The following is a 22269-nucleotide window of genomic DNA, read 5'->3' as shown; positions in this document are numbered from 1 at the left end:
CTCTGATAGGACGTGGCTTGAGATCGCTGATAGGACGGGGTGTGAGATCGCTGATAGGACGGGGTGTGAGATCTCTGATAGGACGTGGCTTGAGATCCCTGATAGGATGGGGTGTGAGATTCCTGATAGGACGGGGCATGCGATCCCTGATAGGACGAGGCGTGAGATCGCTGATAGGACGGGCCGTGAGATCCCTGATAAGACGGGGCATGAGATCGCTGATAGGACGGGGTGTGAGATCGCTGATAGGACGGGGTGTGAGATCTCTGATAGGACGTGGCTTGAGATCCCTGATAGGATGGGGCGTGAGATTCTTGATAGGACGGGGCATGAGATCACTGATAGCACAGAGCATGAGATCGTTGAAATGACAGGGCGTGATATACCTGATAGGATGGGCCGTGAGATCGCTGATAGGATGGGGCGAGAGATCCCTCATAGGACGGGGCATTAGATCCCTGATAGGACGGGCATGAGATCGCTGATTGGAATGTGTGTGAGACCCTGATAGGACGGGGCGTGAGATCCCTGATAGGACGGGGCATCGGATCACTGATAGGACAGGGCATGAGATCCCTGATAGGATGGGGCGTGAGATCCCTGATCGGACTGGGCGTGAGATCCCTGATAGGATGGGGCGTGAGATCCCTGATAGGACTGGGTGTGAGATCGCTGATAGGATGGGGCGTGAGATCCTTGATAGGACGGGGCGTGAGATCGCTGATAGGACTGGGCGTGAGATCCCTGATAGGACTGGGCGTGAGATCCCCGATAGGACGGGGAGTTAGATCCCTGATAGGATGGGGCATGAGATCCCTGATAGGATGGGGCGTGAGATTGCTGATAGGACGGGGCGTGAGATCGCTGATAGGATGGGGCGTGAGATCGCTGATAGGACGGGGCGTGAGATCGCTGATAGGACTGGCGTGAGATCCCTGATAGGACGGGGCGTGAGATCTCTGATACGACGGAGCGTGAGATCTTTGATAGGACGGGGCATGAGATCCCTGATAGGATGGGGCGTGAGATCCAAGATAGGATGGGGTTCGAGATCCCTGACTGTACGGGACGTATAATCCCTGATAGGATGGGTCGTGAGATCCCTGATAGGATGGGGCATGAGAACCCTGATAGGACAGGGTGTGAGATCCCTGATAGGACGAGGCACGAGATCCGTGATAGGACCCGCGTGAGTTCCCTGATAGGACGGGGCTTGAGATCCCTGATAGGACGGGCGTGAGCTCCCTGATAGGATGGGGGGTGAGATCCCTGATAGGACGGGGCGTGAGATCCGTGATTGGACCCGCGTGAGTTCCCTGATAGGACGGGGCATGAGATCGCTGATAAGATGGGGTGTAAGATCCCTGATAGGACAGGGCGTGAGATCCCTGATATGACGGGGTGTGAGATCCCTGATAGGACGGGGCGTGAGATCCCTGCTAGGATGGGGCGTTAGATCGCTGATAGGACGGGGCGTGAGATCCCTGATAGGACGGGATGTGAGATCGCTTATAGGATGGGGCATGAGATCCCAGATAGGACAGGGTGAGAGATCCCTGATAGGATGGGGCTTGAGATCCCTGATAGGACGGGGAATGAGATCCCTTCTAGGATGGGGAGTGAGATCCCTGATAGGACGGGGCATGAGATCCGTGATAGGACCCGTGTGAGTTCCCTGATAGGACGGGGCTTGAGATCCCTGATAGGACGGGCGTGAGCTCCCTGATAGGATGGGGGGTGAGATCCCTGATAGGACGGGGCGTGAGATCCGTGATTGGACCCGCGTGAGTTCCCTGATAGGACGGGGCATGAGATCGCTGATAAGATGGGGTGTGAGATCCCTGATAGGACAGGGCGTGAGATCCCTGATATGACGGGGTGTGAGATCCCTGATAGGACGGGGCGTGAGATCCCTGCTAGGATGGGGCGTTAGATCGCTGATAGGACGGGGCGTGAGATCCCTGATAGGACGGGATGTGAGATCGCTGATAGGATGGGGCGTGAGATCCCAGATAGGACACGGTGAGAGATCCCTGATAGGATGGGGCATGAGATCGCTGATAGGACGGGGCGTTAGATCCCTGATTGGACGGGTTGAGATTCCTGATAGGACGGGGCGTGAGATCCCTGATTGGACGGGTCATGAGATCCCTGATAGGACGGGTTGAGATCCCTGATAGGACGGGCGTGAGATCCCTGATAGGACGGGTTGAGATTTCTGATAGGACGGGGCGTGAGATCCCTGATTGGACGGGGTGTGCGATCCCTGATAGGACGGGGCATGCGATCCCTGATAGGACGGGGCATGAGATCGCTGATAGGACGGGCCGTGAGATCCCTGATAAGACGGGGCATGAGATCGCTGATAGGACGGGGTGTGAGATCGCTGATAGGACGGGGTGTGAGATCTCTGATAGGACGTGGCTTGAGATCCCTGATAGGATGGGGCGTGAGATTCTTGATAGGACGGGGCATGAGATCACTGATAGCACAGAGCATGAGATCGTTGAAATGACAGGGCGTGATATCCCTGATAGGACGGGCCGTGAGATCGCTGATAGGATGGGGCAAGAGATCCCTGATAGGACGGGGCATTAGATCCCTGATAGGATGGGCGTGAGATCGCTGATTGGACTGTGTGTGAGACCCTGATAGGACGGGGCGTGAGATCCCTGATAGGACGGGGCATGGGATCACTGATAGGACAGGGCATGAGATCCCTGATAGGATGGGGCGTGAGATCCCTGATCGGACTGGGCGTGAGATCCCTGATAGGATGGGGCGTGAGATCCCTGATAGGACTGGGTGTGAGATCCCTGATAGGACGGGGCGTGAGATCCTAGAAAGGACGGGGCGTGAGATCGCTGATAGGACTGGGCGTGAGATCCCTGATAGGACGGGGCATTAGATCCCTGATAGGACGGGCGTGAGATCGCTGATTGGACTGTGTGTGAGACCCTGATAGGACGGGGCGTGAGATCCCTGATAGGACGGGGCATGGGATCACTGATAGGACAGGGCATGAGATCCCTGATAGGATGGGGCATGAGATCTCTGATAGGATGGGCGTGAGATCCCTGATAGGACGGGGTGTGAGATCCCTGATAGGACGGGGCGTGAGATCCCTGATAGGACGGGCGTGAGATCCCTGATGGGACAGGGCGTGAGATCTCTGATAGGACGGGCGTGAGATCCCTGATAGGACGGGGTGTGAGATCCCTGATAGGACGGGGCGTGAGATCCCTGATAAGATGGGCTGTGAGATCCCTGATAGGATGGGCGTGAGATCCCTGATAGGACGGGGCGTGAGATCCCTGATAGGACGGGCATGAGATCCCTGATAGGACGTGGCGTGAGATCCTTGATAGGACGGGGCGTGAGATAGCTGATAGGATGGGCCTGAGATCCCTGATAGGATGGGCGTGAGATCCCTGATAGGACGGGGCGTGAGATCCCTGAGAGGACAGGGCGTGAGATCCCTGATAGGATGGGCGTGAGATCCCTGATAGGACGGGGCGTGAGATAGCTGATAGGATGGGCATGAGATCCCTGATAGGACGGGGCGTAAGATCGCTGATAGGACTAGGCGTGAGATCCCTGATAGGACAGAGCATGAGATCGTTGAAATGATAGGGCGTGAGATCCCTGATTGGACTGGGTGTGAGATCCCTGATACGACGGGGCATGCGATCCCTGATAGGACGGGGCGTGAGATCGCTGATAGGACGGGCCGTGAGATCCCTGGATAAGACGGGGCATGAGATCGCTGATAGGACGGGGTGTGAGATCTCTGATAGGACGTGGCTTGAGATCCCTGATAGGATGGGGCGTGAGATTCTTGATAGGACGGGGCATGAGATCACTGATAGCACAGAGCATGAGATCGTTGAAATGACAGGGCGTGATATCCCTGATAGGACGGGCCGTGAGATCGCTGATAGGATGGGGCGAGAGATCCCTCATAGGACGAGGCATTAGATCCCCGATAGGACGGGCGTGATATCGCTGATTGGACTGTGTGTGAGACCCTGATAGGACGGGGCGTGAGATCCCTGATAGGACGGGGCATCGGATCACTGATAGGACAGGGCGTGAGATCCCTGATAGGATGGGGCGTGAGATTCCTGATAGGACTGGGTGTGAGATCGCTGATAGGACGGGGCATGAGATCCTTGATAGGACGGGGCGTGAGATCGCTGATAGGACTGGGCGTGAGATCCCTGATAGGACTGGGCGTGAGATCCCTGATAGGACGGGGAGTTAGATCCTTGATAGGATGGAACGTGAGATCGCTGATAGAACGGGCGTGAGATCCCTAATAGGACGGGGCGTGAGATCCCTGATAGGACGGGGCGTGAGATCCCTGATAGGATGGGGCGTGAGATCCCTGATAGGATGGGGCGTGAGATCGCTGATAGAACGGGGCGTGAGATCGCTGATAGGACGGGGTGTGAGATCGCTGATAGGACGGGGCGTGAGATCGCTGATAGGACGGGCGTGAGATCCCTGATAGGACGGGGCGTGAGATCCCTGATAGGATGGGGCATGAGATCGCTGATAAGACACAGGCGTGAGATCCCTGATAGGACGGAGCGTGAGATAGCTGATAGGACGGGGCGTGAGATCGCTGATAGGACGGGGCGTGAGATCGCTGATAGGACTGGCGTGAGATCCCTGATAGGACGGGGCGTGAGATCTCTGATACGACGGAGCGTGAGGTCTTTGATAGGACGGGGCATGAGATCCCTGATAGGATGGGGCGTGAGATCCAAGATAGGATGGGGTTTGAGATCCCTGACTGTACGGGACGTATAATCCCTGATAGGATGGGTCGTGAGATCCCTGATAGGATGGGGCACGAGATCCGTGATAGGACCCGCGTGAGTTCCCTGATAGGACGGGGCTTGAGATCCCTGATAGGACGGGGAATGAGATCCCTGCTAAGATGGGGAGTGAGATCCCTGATGGGACGGGGTGTGAGATCCGTGATTGGACCAGCGTGAGTTCCCTGATAGGATGGGGCGTGAGATAGCTGATAGGACAGAGCGTGAGATCCCAGATAGGACGGGGCATGGGATCCCTGATAGGATGGGGTGTGAGATCCCTGATAGGACGGGGCATGAGATCCGTGATAGGACCCGCGTGAGTACCCTGATAGGACGGGGCTTGAGATCCCTGATAGGACGGGCATGAGCTCCCTGATAGGATGGGGAGTGAGATCCCTGATAGGACGGGGCGTGAGATCCGTGATTGGACCCGCGTGAGTTCCCTGATAGGACGGGGCATGAGATCGCTGATAAGATGGGGTGTGAGATCCCTGATAGGACAGGGCGTGAGATCACTGATAGGATGGGGCGTGAGATCCCAGATAGGACAGGGTGAGAGATCCCTGATAGGATGGGGCGTGAGATTGCTGATAGGACGGGGCGTGAGATCCCTTATTGGACGGGTTGAGATTCCTGATAGGACCGGGCGTGAGATCCCTGGTTGGACGGGTCATGAGATCCCTGATAGGACGGGTTGAGATCCCTGATAGGACGGGCGTGAGATCCCTGATAGGACGGGTTGAGATTTCTGATAGGACGGGGCGTGAGATCCCTGATTGGATGGGGTGTGAGATTCCTGATAGGACGGGGCATGCGATCCCTGATAGGACGAGGCGTGAGATCGCTGATAGGACGGGCCGTGAGATCCCTGATAAGACGGGGCATGAGATCGCTGATAGGACGGGGTGTGAGATCGCTGATAGGACGGGGTGTGAGATCTCTGATAGGACGTGGCTTGAGATCCCTGATAGGATGGGGCGTGAGATTCTTGATAGGACGGGGCATGAGATCACTGATAGCACAGAGCATGAGATCGTTGAAATGACAGGGCGTGATATCCCTGATAGGACGGGCCGTGAGATCGCTGATAGGATGGGGCGAGAGATCCCTGATAGGACGGGGCATTAGATCCCTGATAGGACGGGCGTGAGATCGCTGATTGGACTGTGTGTGAGACCCTGATAGGACGGGGCGTGAGATCCCTGATAGGACGGGGCATGGGATCCCTGATAGGATGGGGCATGAGATCCCTGATAGGATGGGGCGTGAGATCCCTGATCGGACTGGGCGTGAGATCCCTGATAGGATGGGGCGTGAGATCCCTGATAGGACTGGGTGTGAGATCGCTGATAGGACGGGGCGTGAGATCCTAGATAGGACTGGGTGTGAGATCCCTGATAGGACGGGGCATGCGATCCCTGATAGGACGGGGCGTGAGATCGCTGATAGGACGGGCCGTGAGATCCCTGATAAGATGGGGCATGAGATAGCTGATAGGACGGGGTGTGAGATCTCTGATAGGACGTGGCTTGAGATCCCTGATAGGATGTGGCATGATATTCTTGATAGGACGGGGCATGAGGTCACTGATAGCACAGAGCATGAGATCGTTGAAAGGACAGGGCGTGATATCCCTGATAGGACGGGCCGTGAGATCGCTGATAGGATGGGGCGAGAGATCCCTGATAGGACGGGCGTGAGATCGCTGATTGGACTGTGTGTGAGACCCTGATAGGATGGGGCGTGAGATCCCTGATAGGACGGGGCATGGGATCACTGATAGGACAGGGCGTGAGATCCCTGATAGGATGGGGCGTGAGATCCCTGATCGGACTGGGCGTGAGATCCCTGATAGGATGGGGCGTGAGATCCCTGATAGGACTAGGTGTGAGATCGCTGATAGGACGGGGCGTGAGATCCTTGATAGGACGGGGAGTGAGATCCTTGATAGGACGGGGAGTGAGATCCCTGATAGGACTGGGCGTGAGATCCCTGATAGGACGGGGAGTTAGATCCTTGATAGGATGGGACGTGAGATCGCTGATAGAACGGGCGTGAGATCCCTAATAGGACGGGGCGTGAGATCCCTGATAGGACGGGGCATGAGATCCCTGATAGGCTGGGGCATGAGATCCTTGATAGGACGGGGCGTGAGATAGCTGATAGGACGGAGCGTGAGATCGCTGATAGGACGGGACGTGAGGTCGCTGATAGGACGGGGCGTGAGATCGCTGATAGGACGGGGCGTGAGATCGCTGATAGGACTGGCGTGAGATCCCTGATAGGACGGGGCGTGAGATCGCTGATACGACGGAGCGTGAGATCTTTGATAGGACGTGGCATGAGATCCCTGATAGGATGGGGCGTGAAATCCAAGATTGGATGGGGTTTGAGATCCCTGACTGGACGGGGCGTATAATCCCTGATAGGATGGGGCGAGAGATCCCTGATAGGACGAGGCACGAGATCCGTGATAAGACCCGTGTGAGTTCCCTGATAGGATGGGGCTTGAGATCCCTGATAGGACGGGGAATGAGATCCCTGCTAGGATGGGGAGTGAGATCCCTGATGGGACGGGGCGTGAGATCCGTGATTGGACCAGCGTGAGTTCCCTGATAGGATGGGGCGTGAGATCGCTGATAGGACAGAGCGTGAGATCCCTGATAGGACGGGGCATGGGATCCCTGATAGGATGGGGTGTGAGATCCCTGATAGGACGGGGCATGAGATCCTTGATAGGACCCGCGTGAGTTCCCTGATAGGACGGGGTTTGAGATCCCTGATAGGACGGGCGTGAGATCCCTGATAGGACGGGGCTTGAGATCCCTGATAGGACGGGGCTTGAGATCCCTGATAGGACGGGGCTTGAGATCCCTGATAGGACGGGCGTGAGCTCCCTGATAGGATGGAGAGTGAGATCCCTCATTGGACGGGGCGTGAGATCCGTGATTGGACCCGCGTGAGTTCCCTGATAGGACGGGGCATGAGATCACTGATAAGATGGGGTGTGAGATCCCTGATAGGACAGGGCGTGAGATCCCTGATATGACGGGGCGTGAGATCCCCGATAGGATGGGGCGTGAGATCCCTGCTAGGATGGGGCGTTAGATCGCTGATAGGACGGGGCGTGAGATCCCTGATAGGACGGGACGTGAGATCGCTGATAGGATGGGGCGTGAGATCCCTGATAGGACAGGGTGAGAGATCCCTGATAGGATGGGCCGTGAGATCGCTGATAGGACGGGGCGTGAGATCCCCGATTGGACGGGTTGAGATTCCTGATAGGACGGGGCGTGAGATCCCTGATTGGACGGGTCATGAGATCCCTGATAGGACGGGTTGAGATCCCTGATAGGACGGGCGTGAGATCCCTGATAGGACGGGTTGAGATTTCTGATAGGAAGGGGCGTGAGATCCCTGATTGGACGGGGCGTGAGATCCCTGATTGGACGGGGTGTGAGATTCCTGATAGGACGGGATGAGATCCCTGATAGGACCGGTTGAGATCCCTGATAGGACGGGGTGTGAGATCCCTGATAGGACGGGTTGAGATCCCTGATAGGACGGGCATGAGATCCCTGATAGGACGGGTTGAGATTTCTGATAGGAAGGGGCGTGAGATCCCTGATTGGACGGGGCGTGAGATCCCTGATTGGACGGGGTGTGAGATTCCTGATAGGACGGGATGAGATCCCTGATAGGACCGGTTGAGATCCCTGATAGGACGGGGTGTGAGATCCCTGATAGGACGGGTTGAGATCCCTGATAGGACGGGCATGAGATCCCTGATTGGACGGGGCGTGAGATCCCTGATAGGACGGGTTGAGATCCCTGATAGGATGGGGCGTGAGATCCCTGATAGGATGGGGCGTGCGATCCCTGATAGGACGGGGAGTGAGATCCCTGATAGGACGGGTTGAGCTCCCTGATAGGATGGGTTGAGATCCCTGATAGGACAGGTTGAGAGATCCCTGATTGGACGGGACGTGAGATCCCTGATAGGACGGGTTGAGATTTCTGATAGGACGGGGCGTGAGATCCCTGATTGGACGGGGTGAGATCCCTGATAGGACGGGTTGAGATTTCTGATAGGACGGGCGTGGGATCCCTGATAGGACGGGCGTGAGATCCCTGATAGGACGGGGCGTGCGATCCCTGATAGGACAGGCGTGAAATCCCTGATAGGACGGGGCGTGAGATCCCTGATAGGACGGGTTGAGATTTCTGATACGACGGGGCGTGAGATCCCTGATTGGACGGGGCGTGAGATCCCTGATAGGACGGGAGTAAGATCCCTGATAGGACGGGCATGAGATCCCTGATAGGACGGGGCGTGAGATCCCTGATAGGACGGGTTGAGATCCCTGATAGGACGGGAGTGAGATCCCTGATAGGACGGGCGTGAGATCCCTGATAGGACGGGGCGTGCGATCCCTGATAGGACAGGCGTGAAATCCCTGATAGGACGGGGCGTGAGATCCCTGATAGGACGGGTTGAGATTTCTGATACGACGGGGCGTGAGATCCCTGATTGGACGGGGCGTGAGATCCCTGATAGGACGGGAGTAAGATCCCTGATAGGACGGGCATGAGATCCCTGATAGGACGGGGCGTGAGATCCCTGATAGGACGGGTTGAGATCCCTGATAGGACGGGCGTGAGATCCCTGATTGGATGGGGCTTGAGATCCTTGATAGGATGGGGCGTGCGATCCCTGATAGGACGGGGAGTGAGATCCCTGATAGGATGGGTTGAGATCCCTGATAGGATGGGTTGAGATCCCTGATAGGACGGGTTGAGATCCCTGATAGGATGGGTTGAGATCCCTGATTGGACGGGGCGTGAGATCCGTGATTGAACCAGCGTGAGATCCCTGATAGAACGGGGCGTGAGATCCCTGATAGGACGGGTTGAGATCCCTGATAGGACGGGTTGAGATCCCTGATAGGACGGGTTGAGATCCCTGATAGAACGGGGCGTGAGATCCCTGATAGGACGGGTTGAGATACCTGATAGGACGGGGCGTGAGATCCCTGATTTGATGGGGCGTGAGATCCCTGATAGGACAGGGAGTGAGATCCCTGATAGGACGGGTTGAGATCCCTGATAGGATGGGTTGAGATTCCTGATAGGACGGGCGTGAGATCCCTGATAGGACGGGTGTGAGATCCCTGATAGGACGGGTGTGAGATCCCTGATAGGACGGGTGTGAGATCCCTGATAGGACGGCTGTGAGATCCCTGATTGGACGGGGCGTGAGATCCTTTGGGGGTCATTCCACCGCCCCTCACAGGCGCCGAGAGCCACTGAATCTTGGACTCCTCGGGACTGAGGGTGATATGAGGTCTCCCACAGTGGTACTCCTTTCAGCCTCTACTGGTCAACACTCCCCTCCTTTCACTGCAGCGTCCACAGCAGCAGGGGGTCCTACACTAACCCCTGACTGGACCCCAGCGTCCAAGCTCAGACTCGCCCCTCCGACCCCTCAGAGCTCTCACCCCATTGGACGAAAGAGAAACGCTCCAGCCTCAGTGCAGGAAACAGGATCACCTGGCCACTACAGGCTTCTGTTTTAATGAATGAATGAGTTATTGAATGAATGAATGAGTGAATGAATGAATGAATGAATGAAAGAATGCATGCATGAATGAGTGAATGAATGGATGACCGAATGAACGAGCGAGGAAGTTAACGACTTAATTAACTAATGCATGAATGAATGAATGGATCAATAAATGAAGGAATGAGTGAATGAATAAATGAATGACTGAATGAATGAATGCATTAATTAATGGGTGAGTGAATGAATGAATAAGTGAGTGAATGCATGCATGAGTGAGTAAATGGATGGATGAATGAATGAATGGGTGATGGAGTGAAGGAATTAATGAATTAATGCATGAAGCATGAATGAATGAATGGATTAATGAATGAAGGAATGAGTGAAAGAATGAAGGAACGAGTGAATGAATGAGTGACTGAAGGAATGAGTGAATGAATGTATTAATGGGTGAGTGAGTGAATGCATGAATGAGTGAGTGAATGAATGGATGGATGAAATATCAATGAATGGGTGAGTGAGTGAATGAATTAATGAATGAATTAATACATGCATGAATTAATGGATCAATGAATGAAGGAATCAGTGAGTGAATAAATGAATGACTGAATGAATGGGTGAGTGAGTGAATGGATGAATGAATGAGTGAGTGAATGGGTTAATGAATGAATGAGTAAATGGATGAATGAATATATGGGTAAGTGAGTGAATGAATTAATGAATCAATGAATCAATGAATAAATTAATGAGTGAGTGAATGAATGAATGAGTGACTTACTGAAAGATCAGGTGAGTGAGTGAGTGAATGCATCGATGAATGAATGAATGAATCAATGAATGAGTTGCCGGGATTATAGAGCGAGTAGCTACTTGAGGAGTATCTGGGCGCTAACATCTGTTTGAGTAGACAAAGAGCTCACCCTCTGTAGAGAACACAACTCTGAAATCAGGCACCAAACTCTGCCTCAACCTAAGACAACACCAAACCAGGTCTAAAAAGCCTGCACTGGCCTCTATTGGAATCTAGGATCACATTCAAAGGGATCACAGTAGAAGAGATCACATTCAATCCCCAGCCCAGAAACACATTACTGGTAACAGTCAATCACCAGCCCAGACACACAGTACTGGTAACAGTCAATCACCAGCCTAGAATCACAGTACTAGTAACAGTCAATCACCAACCCAGACACACAGTACTGGTAACAGTCAATCACCAGCCCAGACACACAGTACTGGTGACAGTCAATCACAAGCCCAGACACACTGTACTAGTAACAGTCAAAAACCAGCCCAGACTCAGTACTGCCAACAGCCAATCACCAACCTAGACACACAGTACTGGTGACAGTCAATCACCAGCCCAGACACACATTACTGGTAACAGTTAATCACCAGCCCAGACACACAGTACTGGTAACAGCCAATCACCAGCCCAGACACACAGTACTGATAACAGCCAATCACCAACCCAGACACACAGTACTGGTAACAGTCAATCACCAGCCCAGACACACAGTACTGGTGACAGTCAATCACCAGCCCAGACACACAGTACTGGCAACAGCCAATCACCAACCCAGACACACAGTACTGGTGACAGTCAATCACCAGCCCAGACACACAGTACTGGCAACAGCCAATCACCAACCCAGACACACAGTACTGGTGACAGTCAATCACAAGCCCAGACACACAGTACTAGTAACAGTGAAAAACCAGCCCAGACTCACAGTACTGCCAACAGCCAATCACCAACCTAGACACACAGTACTAGTAACAGTCAATCACCAGCCCAGACACACATTACTGGTAACAGTTAATCACCAGCCCAGACACACAGTACTGGTAACAGTCAATCACCAGCCCAGACGCACGATACTGATACCAGTCAATTACCAGCACAGACACACAGTACTGGTAACAGTCAATCACCAACCCAGACACACGGTACTAGTAACACTCAATCACCAACCCAGACACACAGTACTGGTAACAGTCAATCACCAACCCAGACACACAGTACTGGTAACAGGCAATCACCAGCCCAGACACACAGTACTGGCAACAGCCAATCACCAACCCAGACACACAGTACTGGTAACAGTCAATCACCAGCCCAGACACACAGTACTGATAACAGCCAATCACCAACCCAGACACACAGTACTGGTAACAGTCAATCACCAGCCCAGACACACAGTACTGGCAACAGCCAATCACCAACCCAGACACACAGTACTGGTGACAGTCAATCACAAGCCCAGACACACAGTACTAGTAACAGTCAAAAACCAGCCCAGACTCACAGTACTGCCAACAGCCAATCACCAACCTAGACACACAGTACTAGTAACAGTCAATCACCAGCCCAGACACACATTACTGGTAACAGTTAATCACCAGCCCAGACACACAGTACTGGTAACAGTCAATCACCAGCCCAGACAAACAGTACTGGTAACAGTCAATCACAAGCCCAGAAACACGGTACTGGTAACAGTCAATTACCAGCACAGACACACAGTACTGGTAACAGTCAATCACCAAACCAGACACACGGTACTAGTAACACTCAATCACCAACCCAGACACACAGTACTGGTAACAGTCAATCACAAGCCCAGACACACGGTACTGGTAACAGTCAATCACCAGCCTAGACACACAGTACTGGCAACAGCCAATCACCAACCCAGACACACAGGACTGGTGACAGTCAATCACAAGCCCAGACACACAGTACTGATAACAGCCAATCACAAACCCAGACACACAGTACTGCCAACAGCCAATCACTAACCCAGACACACAGTACTGGTAACAGTCAATCACCAACACAGACACACGGTACTAGTAACACTCAATCACCAACCCAGACACACAGTACTGGTAACAGTCAATCACAAGCCCAGACACACGGTACTGGTAACAGTCAATCACCAGCCCAGACACACAGTACTGGCAACAGCCAATCACCAACCCAGACACACAGGACTGGTGACAGTCAATCACAAGCCCAGACACACAGTACTGATAACAGCCAATCACCAACCCAGACACACAGTACTGCCAACAGCCAATCACTAACCCAGACACACAGGACTGGTGACAGTCAATCACAAGCCCAGACACACAGTACTGGCAACAGCCAATCACCAACCCAGACACACAGTACTAGTAACAGTCAAAAACCAGCCCAGACTCACAGTACTGCCAACAGCCAATCACCAACCTAGACACACATTACTGGTAACAGTTAATCACCAGCCCAGACACACATTACTTGTAACAGTTAATCACCAGCCCAGACACACAGTACTGGTAACAGCCAATCACCAGCCCAGACTCACAGTACTGCCAACAGCCAATCACCAACCTAGACACACAGTACTGGTGACAGTCAATCCCCAGCCCAGACACGCATTACTGGTAACAGTTAATCACCAGCCCAGACACACAGTACTGGTAACAGCCAATCACCAGCCCAGATACACAGTACTGATAACAGCCAATCACCAACCAAGACACACAGTACTGGTAACAGTCAATCACCAGCCCAGACACACAGTACTGGTGACAGTCAATCACCAGCCCAGACACACCGTACTGGCAACAGCCAATCACCAACCCAGACACACAGTACTGGTGACAGTCAATCACCAGCCCAGACACACAGTACTGGCAACAGCCAATCACCAACCCAGACACACAGTACTGGTGACAGTCAATCACAAGGCCAGACACACAGTACTAGTAACAGTCAAAAACCAGCCCAGACTCACAGTACTGCCAACAGCCAATCACCAACCTAGACACACAGTACTAGTAACAGTCAATCACCAGCCCAGACACACATTACTGGTAACAGTTAATCACCAGCCCAGACACACAGTACTGGTAACAGTCAATCACCAGCCCAGACGCACGATACTGATACCAGTCAATTACCAGCACAGACACACAGTACTGGTAACAGTCAATCACCAACCCAGACACACAGTACTGGTAACAGGCAATCACCAGCCCAGACACACAGTACTGGTAACAGTCAATCACCAACCCAGACACACGGTACTAGTAACACTCAATCACCAACCCAGACACACAGTACTGGTAACAGTCAATCACCAACCCAGACACACAGTACTGGTAACAGGCCATCACCAGCCCAGACACACAGTACTGGCAACAGCCAATCACCAACCCAGACACACAGTACTGGTAACAGTCAATCACCAGCCCAGACACACAGTACTGATAACAGCCAATCACCAACCCAGACACACAGTACTGGTAACAGTCAATCACCAGCCCAGACACACAGTACTGATAACAGCCAATCACCAACCCAGACACACAGTACTGGTAACAGTCAATCACCAGCCCAGACACACAGTACTGATAACAGCCAATCACCAACCCAGACACACAGTACTGGTAACAGTCAATCACCAGCCCAGACACACAGGACTGCTGACAGTCAATCACAAGCCCAGACACACAGTACTGGCAACAGCCAATCACCAACCCAGACACACAGTACTAGTAACAGTCAAAAACCAGCCCAGACTCACAGTACTGCCAACAGCCAATCACCAACCTAGACACACATTACTGGTAACAGTTAATCACCAGCCCAGACACACATTACTTGTAACAGTTAATCACCAGCCCAGACACACAGTACTGGTAACAGCCAATCACCAGCCCAGACTCACAGTACTGCCAACAGCCAATCACCAACCTAGACACACAGTACTGGTGACAGTCAATCCCCCGCCCAGACACGCATTACTGGTAACAGTTAATCACCAGCCCAGACACACAGTACTGGTAACAGCCAATCACCAGCCCAGACACACAGTACTGATAACAGCCAATCACCAACCCAGACACACAGTACTGGTAACAGTCAATCACCAGCCCAGACACACAGTACTGGTGACAGTCAATCACCAGCCCAGACACACCGTACTGGCAACAGCCAATCACCAACCCAGACACACAGTACTGGTGACAGTCAATCACCAGCCCAGACACACAGTACTGGCAACAGCCAATCACCAACCCAGACACACAGTACTGGTGACAGTCAATCACAAGCCCAGACACACAGTACTAGTAACAGTCAAAAACCAGCCCAGACTCACAGTACTGCCAACAGCCAATCACCAACCTAGACACACAGTACTAGTAACAGTCAATCACCAGCCCAGACACACATTACTGGTAACAGTTAATCACCAGCCCAGACACACAGTACTGGTAACAGTCAATCACCAGCCCAGACGCACGATACTGATACCAGTCAATTACCAGCACAGACGCACAGTACTGGTAACAGTCAATCACCAACCCAGACACACAGTACTGGTAACAGGCAATCACCAGCCCAGACACACAGTACTGGTAACAGTCAATCACCAACCCAGACACACGGTACTAGTAACACTCAATCACCAACCCAGACACACAGTACTGGTAACAGGCAATCACCAGCCCAGACACACAGTACTGGCAACAGCCAATCACCAACCCAGACACACAGTACTGGTAACAGTCAATCACCAGCCCAGACACACAGTACTGATAACAGTCAATCACCAACCCAGACACACAGTACTGGTAACAGTCAATCACCAGCCCAGACACACAGTACTGGCAACAGCCAATCACCAACCCAGACACACAGTACTGGTGACTGTCAATCACAAGCCCAGACACACAGTACTAGTAACAGTCAAAAACCAGCCCAGACTCACAGTACTGCCAACAGCCAATCACCAACCTAGACACACAGTACTAGTAACAGTCAATCACCAGCCCAGACACACATTACTGGTAACAGTTAATCACCAGCCCAGACACACAGTACTGGTAACAGTCAATCACCAGCCCAGACAAACAGTACTGGTAACAGTCAATCACAAGCCCAGAAACACGGTACTGGTAACAGTCAATTACCAGCACAGACACACAGTACTGGTAACAGTCAATCACCAACCCAGACACACGGTACTAGTAACACTCAATCACCAACCCAGACACACAGTACTGGTAACAGTCAATCAATCAATCAGTGACACTTATAGAGCACGCTACCTACCCGTAGGGTCTCAAGGCGCTTAGGGGAGGGGGGGGTGCCGCTACTGCTCGAACAGCCAGGTCTTCAGCTTCTTCCTGAAGGAGAGGTGGTCTTGGGTCAGGCGCAGGTCGGTCGGGAGGGAGTTCCAGGTCTTGGCGGCCAGGTAGGAGAAGGACCTTCCTCCTGTAGTTGCTCTTCGGATGCGGGGGACGGCGGCGAGGGCGTGGTTGGCTGAACGGAGGTGGCGTTTGGGAGCGTAGAAGTTGATCCGGCTGTTGAGGTAGCTCGGGCCTTGGTCGTGTAGGGCTTTGTGTGCGTGGGTGAGGAGGCGGAAGGTGATTCTTTTGTTGACGGGGAGCCAGTGAAGGTCTCTCAGATGTCCGGAGATGTGGCTGTGTCGTGGGATGTCGAGGATGAGTCGTGCTGAGGCGTTCTGGATCCGCTGGAGTCTCTTCTGGAGCTTGGCGGTGGTACCGGCGTAGAGGGCGTTGCCGTAGTCCAGTCGGCAGGTGACGAGGGCCTGGGTGACGGTCTTCCTGGTCTCGGTGGGGATCCACCTGAAGATCTTACGTAGCATGCGCAGTATGTTGAAGCATGACGAGGAGACGGCGTTGACTTGCCTGGTCATGGAGAGGGAGGAGTCCAGGATGAAGCCCAGGTTGCGTGCGTGGTCTGTCGGTTTGGGTGCGGTGCCCAGGGCGGGAGGCCACCAGGAGTCGTCCCAGGCGGAGGGTGAAGAGCCCAGGATGAGGACCTCCGTCTTGTCCGAGTTCAGTTTCAGGCGGCTGGTCGTCATCCACTCGGCTACCTCTTTCATCCCTTCGTGTAGGTTGGCTCTGGCGGCGGCGGGGTCGTTGGTCAGGGAGAGGATCAGCTGGGTGTCGTCGGCGTAGGAGATTATGTTGAGGTTGTGTTGGCGTGCGATGGCCGCGAGGGGGCTCATGTAGACGTTGAAGAGGGTGGGGCTCAGAGAGGATCCTTGAGGGACGCCGCAGATGACTTCGGAGGCCTCTGACTTGTACGGTGGTAGGCGGACTCTCTGTGTTCTTCCGTCGAGGAAGGAGATGATCCATTCCAGCGCCTTGTCCTGGATTCCGACGTTGCTCAGGCGCTGTACCAGGGTGCGGTGGCAGACAGTGTCGAATGCCGCGGAGAGGTCTAGGAGGATGAGGGCCGCTGTTTCTCCGTTGTCCATCAGGGCTCGGATGTCATCGGTGGCGGCGATGAGGGCGGTCTCGGTGCTGTGATTGGCTCGGAAGCCGGACTGTGAGGGGTCGAGGGATCCATTCGTCTCGAGGAAGGCGGCCAGCTGCTTGTTGACGGTCTTCTCGATGACTTTGGCTGGAAACGGGAGGAGCGAGATGGGGCGGTAGTTCTTGAGTTCGGTGGGGTCCGCTGTTGGTTTCTTGAGTAGAGCGCTGAGTTCGGCGTGCTTCCAGCTCTCAGGGAAGGTGGCGGTGTCGAAGGATGTGTTGATGATGTCTCGCAGGTGGGGTGCGATGACAGCGTCGGCCTTGTTGAAGACGTGGTGAGGGCAGGGGTCGGTCGGTGATCCGGAGTGGATGGAGTTCATCGTGCGGATGGTGTCTTCGGTGCTGATCGGGGTCCAGGCGTGGAGGGTGGTGGTGGGGGGTGGTTGTTCGGTCATGGTGTGCGTTGGTTGTTTGTTGAAGCTGTTGTGTATGTCCGCGATCTTGTTGTGGAAGTAGGAAGCGAGGGAGTCGCAGAGGTCTTGCGATGGGGTGATGTCGTTGTTTCCTGCGCTGGGGTTGGATAGCTCTTTCACGATGTTGAAGAGTTCCTTGCTGTTGTGTGCGTTGTTGTCCAGCCGGTCCTTGAATGCAGTTTTCTTGGCGGCGCGGATCAGCTGGTGGTGCTTCCGAGTGGCCAGTTTGAGGGTGGTCCTGTTGTCCGGTGTAGGTTCCCTTCTCCAGACTTTCTCGAGGGCTCGGCAGTTCTTCTTGGAGCTCTTGAGTTCGTCGGAGAACCACGGGGCTTTCTTGCTGCCGTGTCTGCTGGGCGGGGTCCTCAGCGGGGCGAGCTCGTCCGCGCTGATGCTGATCCACTTCGTGAGGTTGTCGGCGGCCTGGCTGGGGTTCGCTGAGCTGGCAGGAGGGTGCTGGCTCAGGGAGGTGGCGAGCTGGTCTGCTGTGATCTTGTTCCAGCTTCTGCGGGCGGCCTGTTGCTGGTGGTGGTGGGTCGTCGTTCTCTTGAAGGTGAAGTGGACGCAGCTGTGGTCCATCCAGTGGAGTTCTGTGGCGTGGCTGAAGGCGACGTCTTTGCTGGATGAGAAGACGGCGTCGAGTGTGTGTCCGGCGAGGTGGGTGGGGGTGGTCACCAGCTGCTTGAGTCCAAGATTGGCGAGGTTGTCGAGCAGGGTGTTGGTGTTGCGGTCGTTGTTGTTCTCCAGATGGAAGTTGAGGTCCCCCAGTAGGATGTAGTCAGCGGAGGGGAGGGCATGCGGGCTGACGAAGTCGGCGATGTCCTCGCTGAATTGTGTGCGTGGTCCCGGAGGTCGGTAGATCAGGGTGCCTCTAAGGGTGGTGTTCGGGTTGGTGTGGATCTGGAAATGCAGGTGTTCGGCGCTGGTCAGGGTGTTGTCGGTGCTGGTCGTGAGACGGATGGTGTTCTTGTGGATGATGGCGATGCCTCCTCCCATCTGGTTGGCGTTGCGGTCCCTCCGGACGATCTTGTAGCCCTCTGGGATGGCGATGGCGATGTCGGGAGCTGAAGAGGCGTTCATCCAGGTCTCCGTGAGGAAGGCAACGTCAGGGGCTGTGGCGTCTAGGAGGTTCCAGAGTTCGATGGCGTGTCTGTGGACGGAGCGGGTGTTGAGCAGGATGCACTTGAGGTGGGTGCTGCTGGTGTTCGACTTGGCGGGTGCTGGTGCGAGGCAGGTCCGGATGCAGGTGAACTTGCAGGCGTGGCAGCTGAAAGGTCCGTGGGTGCGTCGTGGGGTGGCTTGGTGGCATTCTGGGAGTCGGCCGGTGTTGAGTGCGATGAGGGTGGCGGCGGAGTACGTCAGGCGGGTCGGTCGGGGTCTTCGTGGGCCAGGGGTCCTGGCGCTGGTCGAGATCCGGTCGCGGACGGGCGCAGACGGGCTTACCTTTGGCGCGCCTTCGGCGCACAATCGGCGCGCCCGCTGCGCGTGGCCGCTGCGCGTTCGCACGGTCGCCATATATGGCGAAGTGCGCGGGTGGGCGGGGCAGCTGGGAGGCGGGAGCGGGGAGGGATACAGAAGGCAAAAAGGGGCGTGGCTTGGTGGCGGTGGCGGGAAGCGGGGAGCGGGGAGGAAACCAAGGGACAAACACTGCAAAGAACAAAATATGCAACAACAATACAAATAGAACACTTTACCCTAAAAACAGAAGTACAGCCTTAAGGAAGGCTAACAGAGACGACAGCAGGGCACAGGGAGAGAAGCGGCGCCCTGGAGCTACCACAGACCGCGTCGCTCGAGGGAGGGGGCGGGGTCCAGCGGCAGCAGCCGGGGAGCGAGGCAGCGAGGCAGAAGGCGGAGGGGGCACTCGCAGCAGCTGGTGGCCGTGCGGCGCGGGGGTGTCCTACAAGTAGGTCACACTCACCTGCGTCGCACGGTCGCCATATATGGCCAAGTGCGCGGGTGGGCGGGGCAGCTGGGAGGCGGGAGCGGGGAGGGATACAGAAGGCAAAAAGGGGCGTGGCTTGGTGGCGGTGGCGGGAAAGGGGGGAGCCGGGAGGAAACCAAGGGACAAACACTGCAAAGAACAAAATATGCAACAACAATACAAATAGAACACTTTACCCTAAAAACAGAAGTACAGCCTTAAGGAAGGCTAACAGAGACGACAGCAGGGCACAGGGAGAGAAGCGGCGCCCTGGAGCTACCACGGACCGCGTCGCTCGAGGGAGGGGGCGGGGTCCAGCGGCAGCAGCCGGGGAGCGAGGCAGCGAGTCAATCACAAGCCCAGACACACGGTACTGGTAACAGTGAATCACCAACCCAGACACACAGGACTGGTGACAGTCAATCACAAGCCCAGACACACAGTACTGATAACAGCCAATCACCAACCCAGACACACAGTACTGCCAACAGCCAATCACTAACCCAGACACACAGTACTGGTAACAGTCAATCACCAACACAGACACACGGTACTAGTAACACTCAATCACCAACCCAGACACACAGTACTGGTAACAGTCAATCACAAGCCCAGACACACGGTACTGGTAACAGTCAATCACCAGCCCAGACACACAGTACTGGCAACAGCCAATCACCAACCCAGACACACAGGACTGGTGACAGTCAATCACAAGCCCAGACACACAGTACTGATAACAGCCAATCACCAACCCAGACACACAGTACTGCCAACAGCCAATCACTAACCCAGACACACAGGACTGGTGACAGTCAATCACAAGCCCAGACACACAGTACTGGCAACAGCCAATCACCAACCCAGACACACAGTACTAGTAACAGTCAAAAACCAGCCCAGACTCACAGTACTGCCAACAGCCAATCACCAACCTAGACACACATTACTGGTAACAGTTAATCACCAGCCCAGACACACATTACTTGTAACAGTTAATCACCAGCCCAGACACACAGTACTGGTAACAGCAAATCACCAGCCCAGACACACAGTACTGATAACAGTCAATCACCAACCCAGACACACAGTACTGGTAACAGTCAATCACCAGCCCAGACACACAGTACTGGTAACAGTCAATCACCAACCTAGACACACAGTACTAGTAACAGTCAATCACCAGCCCAGACACACAGTACTGGTAACAGTCAATCACCAGCCCAGACACACAGACTTACTAGGATGAAAACTTACCCAAGACTCATACTCATCGCCTTCCTGGTAACTGCTGCTCGTCGCATCCATCAGCAAGGAGCTTCGGAGAGGAAGGGTGTTTGTCCTCTGAGGTCTGTCCTCTGTGCACTGATGTCTGTCCTCTGTGCACTGGTGTCTGTCCTCTGTGCCCTGGTGTCTGTCCTCTGTGCACTGATGTCTGTCCTCTGTGCACTGGTGTCTGTCCTCTGTGCACTGGTGTCTGTCCTCTGTGCACTGATGTCTGTCCTCTGCGGACTGAGGTCTGTCCTCTGCGGACTGAGGTCTGTCCTCTGCGGACTGAGGTCTGTCCTCTGTGGCCTGGAGCTCCGTCTGTGGATCAGTGCTCGTTGTATGCACCCTGATGTCTGTCCTGTATCAGTGCTTGTCCTCTGTGCACTGGTGTCTGTTCTCCATGCACTGATGTCTGTCCTCTGTGCCCTGGTGTCTGTCCTGTATCAGTGCTTGTCCTCTGTGCCCTGGTGTCTGTCCTCTGTGCCCTGGTGTCTGTCCTTGGTCAGTGCTTGTCGTCTGCTCATTGATGTCTGTCCTGCATGTACTGGTGTCTGTCCTGGGTCAGTGCTTGCCCTCTGTGCACTGATGTCTGTCCTGCATGTACTGGTGTCTGTCCTGGGTCAGTGCTTGTCGTCTGCTCGTTGATGTCTGTTTGCTCAGGGGCGGGGCTTTGTCAATTACATTGGGTGGGGAGAAGGGGAAGCTTCACATTACCCAATCACCACTCCTTCCTGCACATAAACAATCATTGCGTTTTTCTGCTTCTGTGTGAGCTGCACGAGGCACCACACATGGAAACTGCACAAACGAGGAGAAATAAAGCACTTCTTCTCGTTGCACCTGGTCTTAATTTTGGCGCTGCCTCCTGTGTACGCCACCCTTGTAAATAGGGGCAACGTCGAAATCAATGGGAGTTGCGGTGGAACGCCCACCACAACA

The 22269-nt window shown here is 54.4% G+C and overlaps 1 protein-coding gene across 1 annotated transcript in view; it reads right to left on the bottom strand.

Annotated features, from left to right (window-relative positions):
- The window catches only part of LOC144767920 (C-X-C chemokine receptor type 2-like), a 110709-nt gene extending 89029 nt beyond the window's left edge, over positions 1–21680 (bottom strand). The window contains exon 1 of the mRNA XM_078651259.1: positions 21319–21680. Coding sequence (XP_078507385.1) covers positions 21319–21369 — 51 coding nt within the window. The 5' untranslated portion in view covers positions 21370–21680. The remainder of the gene's footprint in view (positions 1–21318) is intronic.
- Positions 21681–22269: the final 589 nt, after the last annotated feature.

Source organism: Lissotriton helveticus, chromosome 7 (genome assembly GCF_964261635.1).
Source record: "Lissotriton helveticus chromosome 7, aLisHel1.1, whole genome shotgun sequence".
NCBI classification, from domain to species: domain Eukaryota; kingdom Metazoa; phylum Chordata; class Amphibia; order Caudata; family Salamandridae; genus Lissotriton; species Lissotriton helveticus.
The sequence above is the reverse complement of the archived record's forward strand: the minus strand, read 5'-3'. Positions and strand labels throughout refer to the sequence as shown.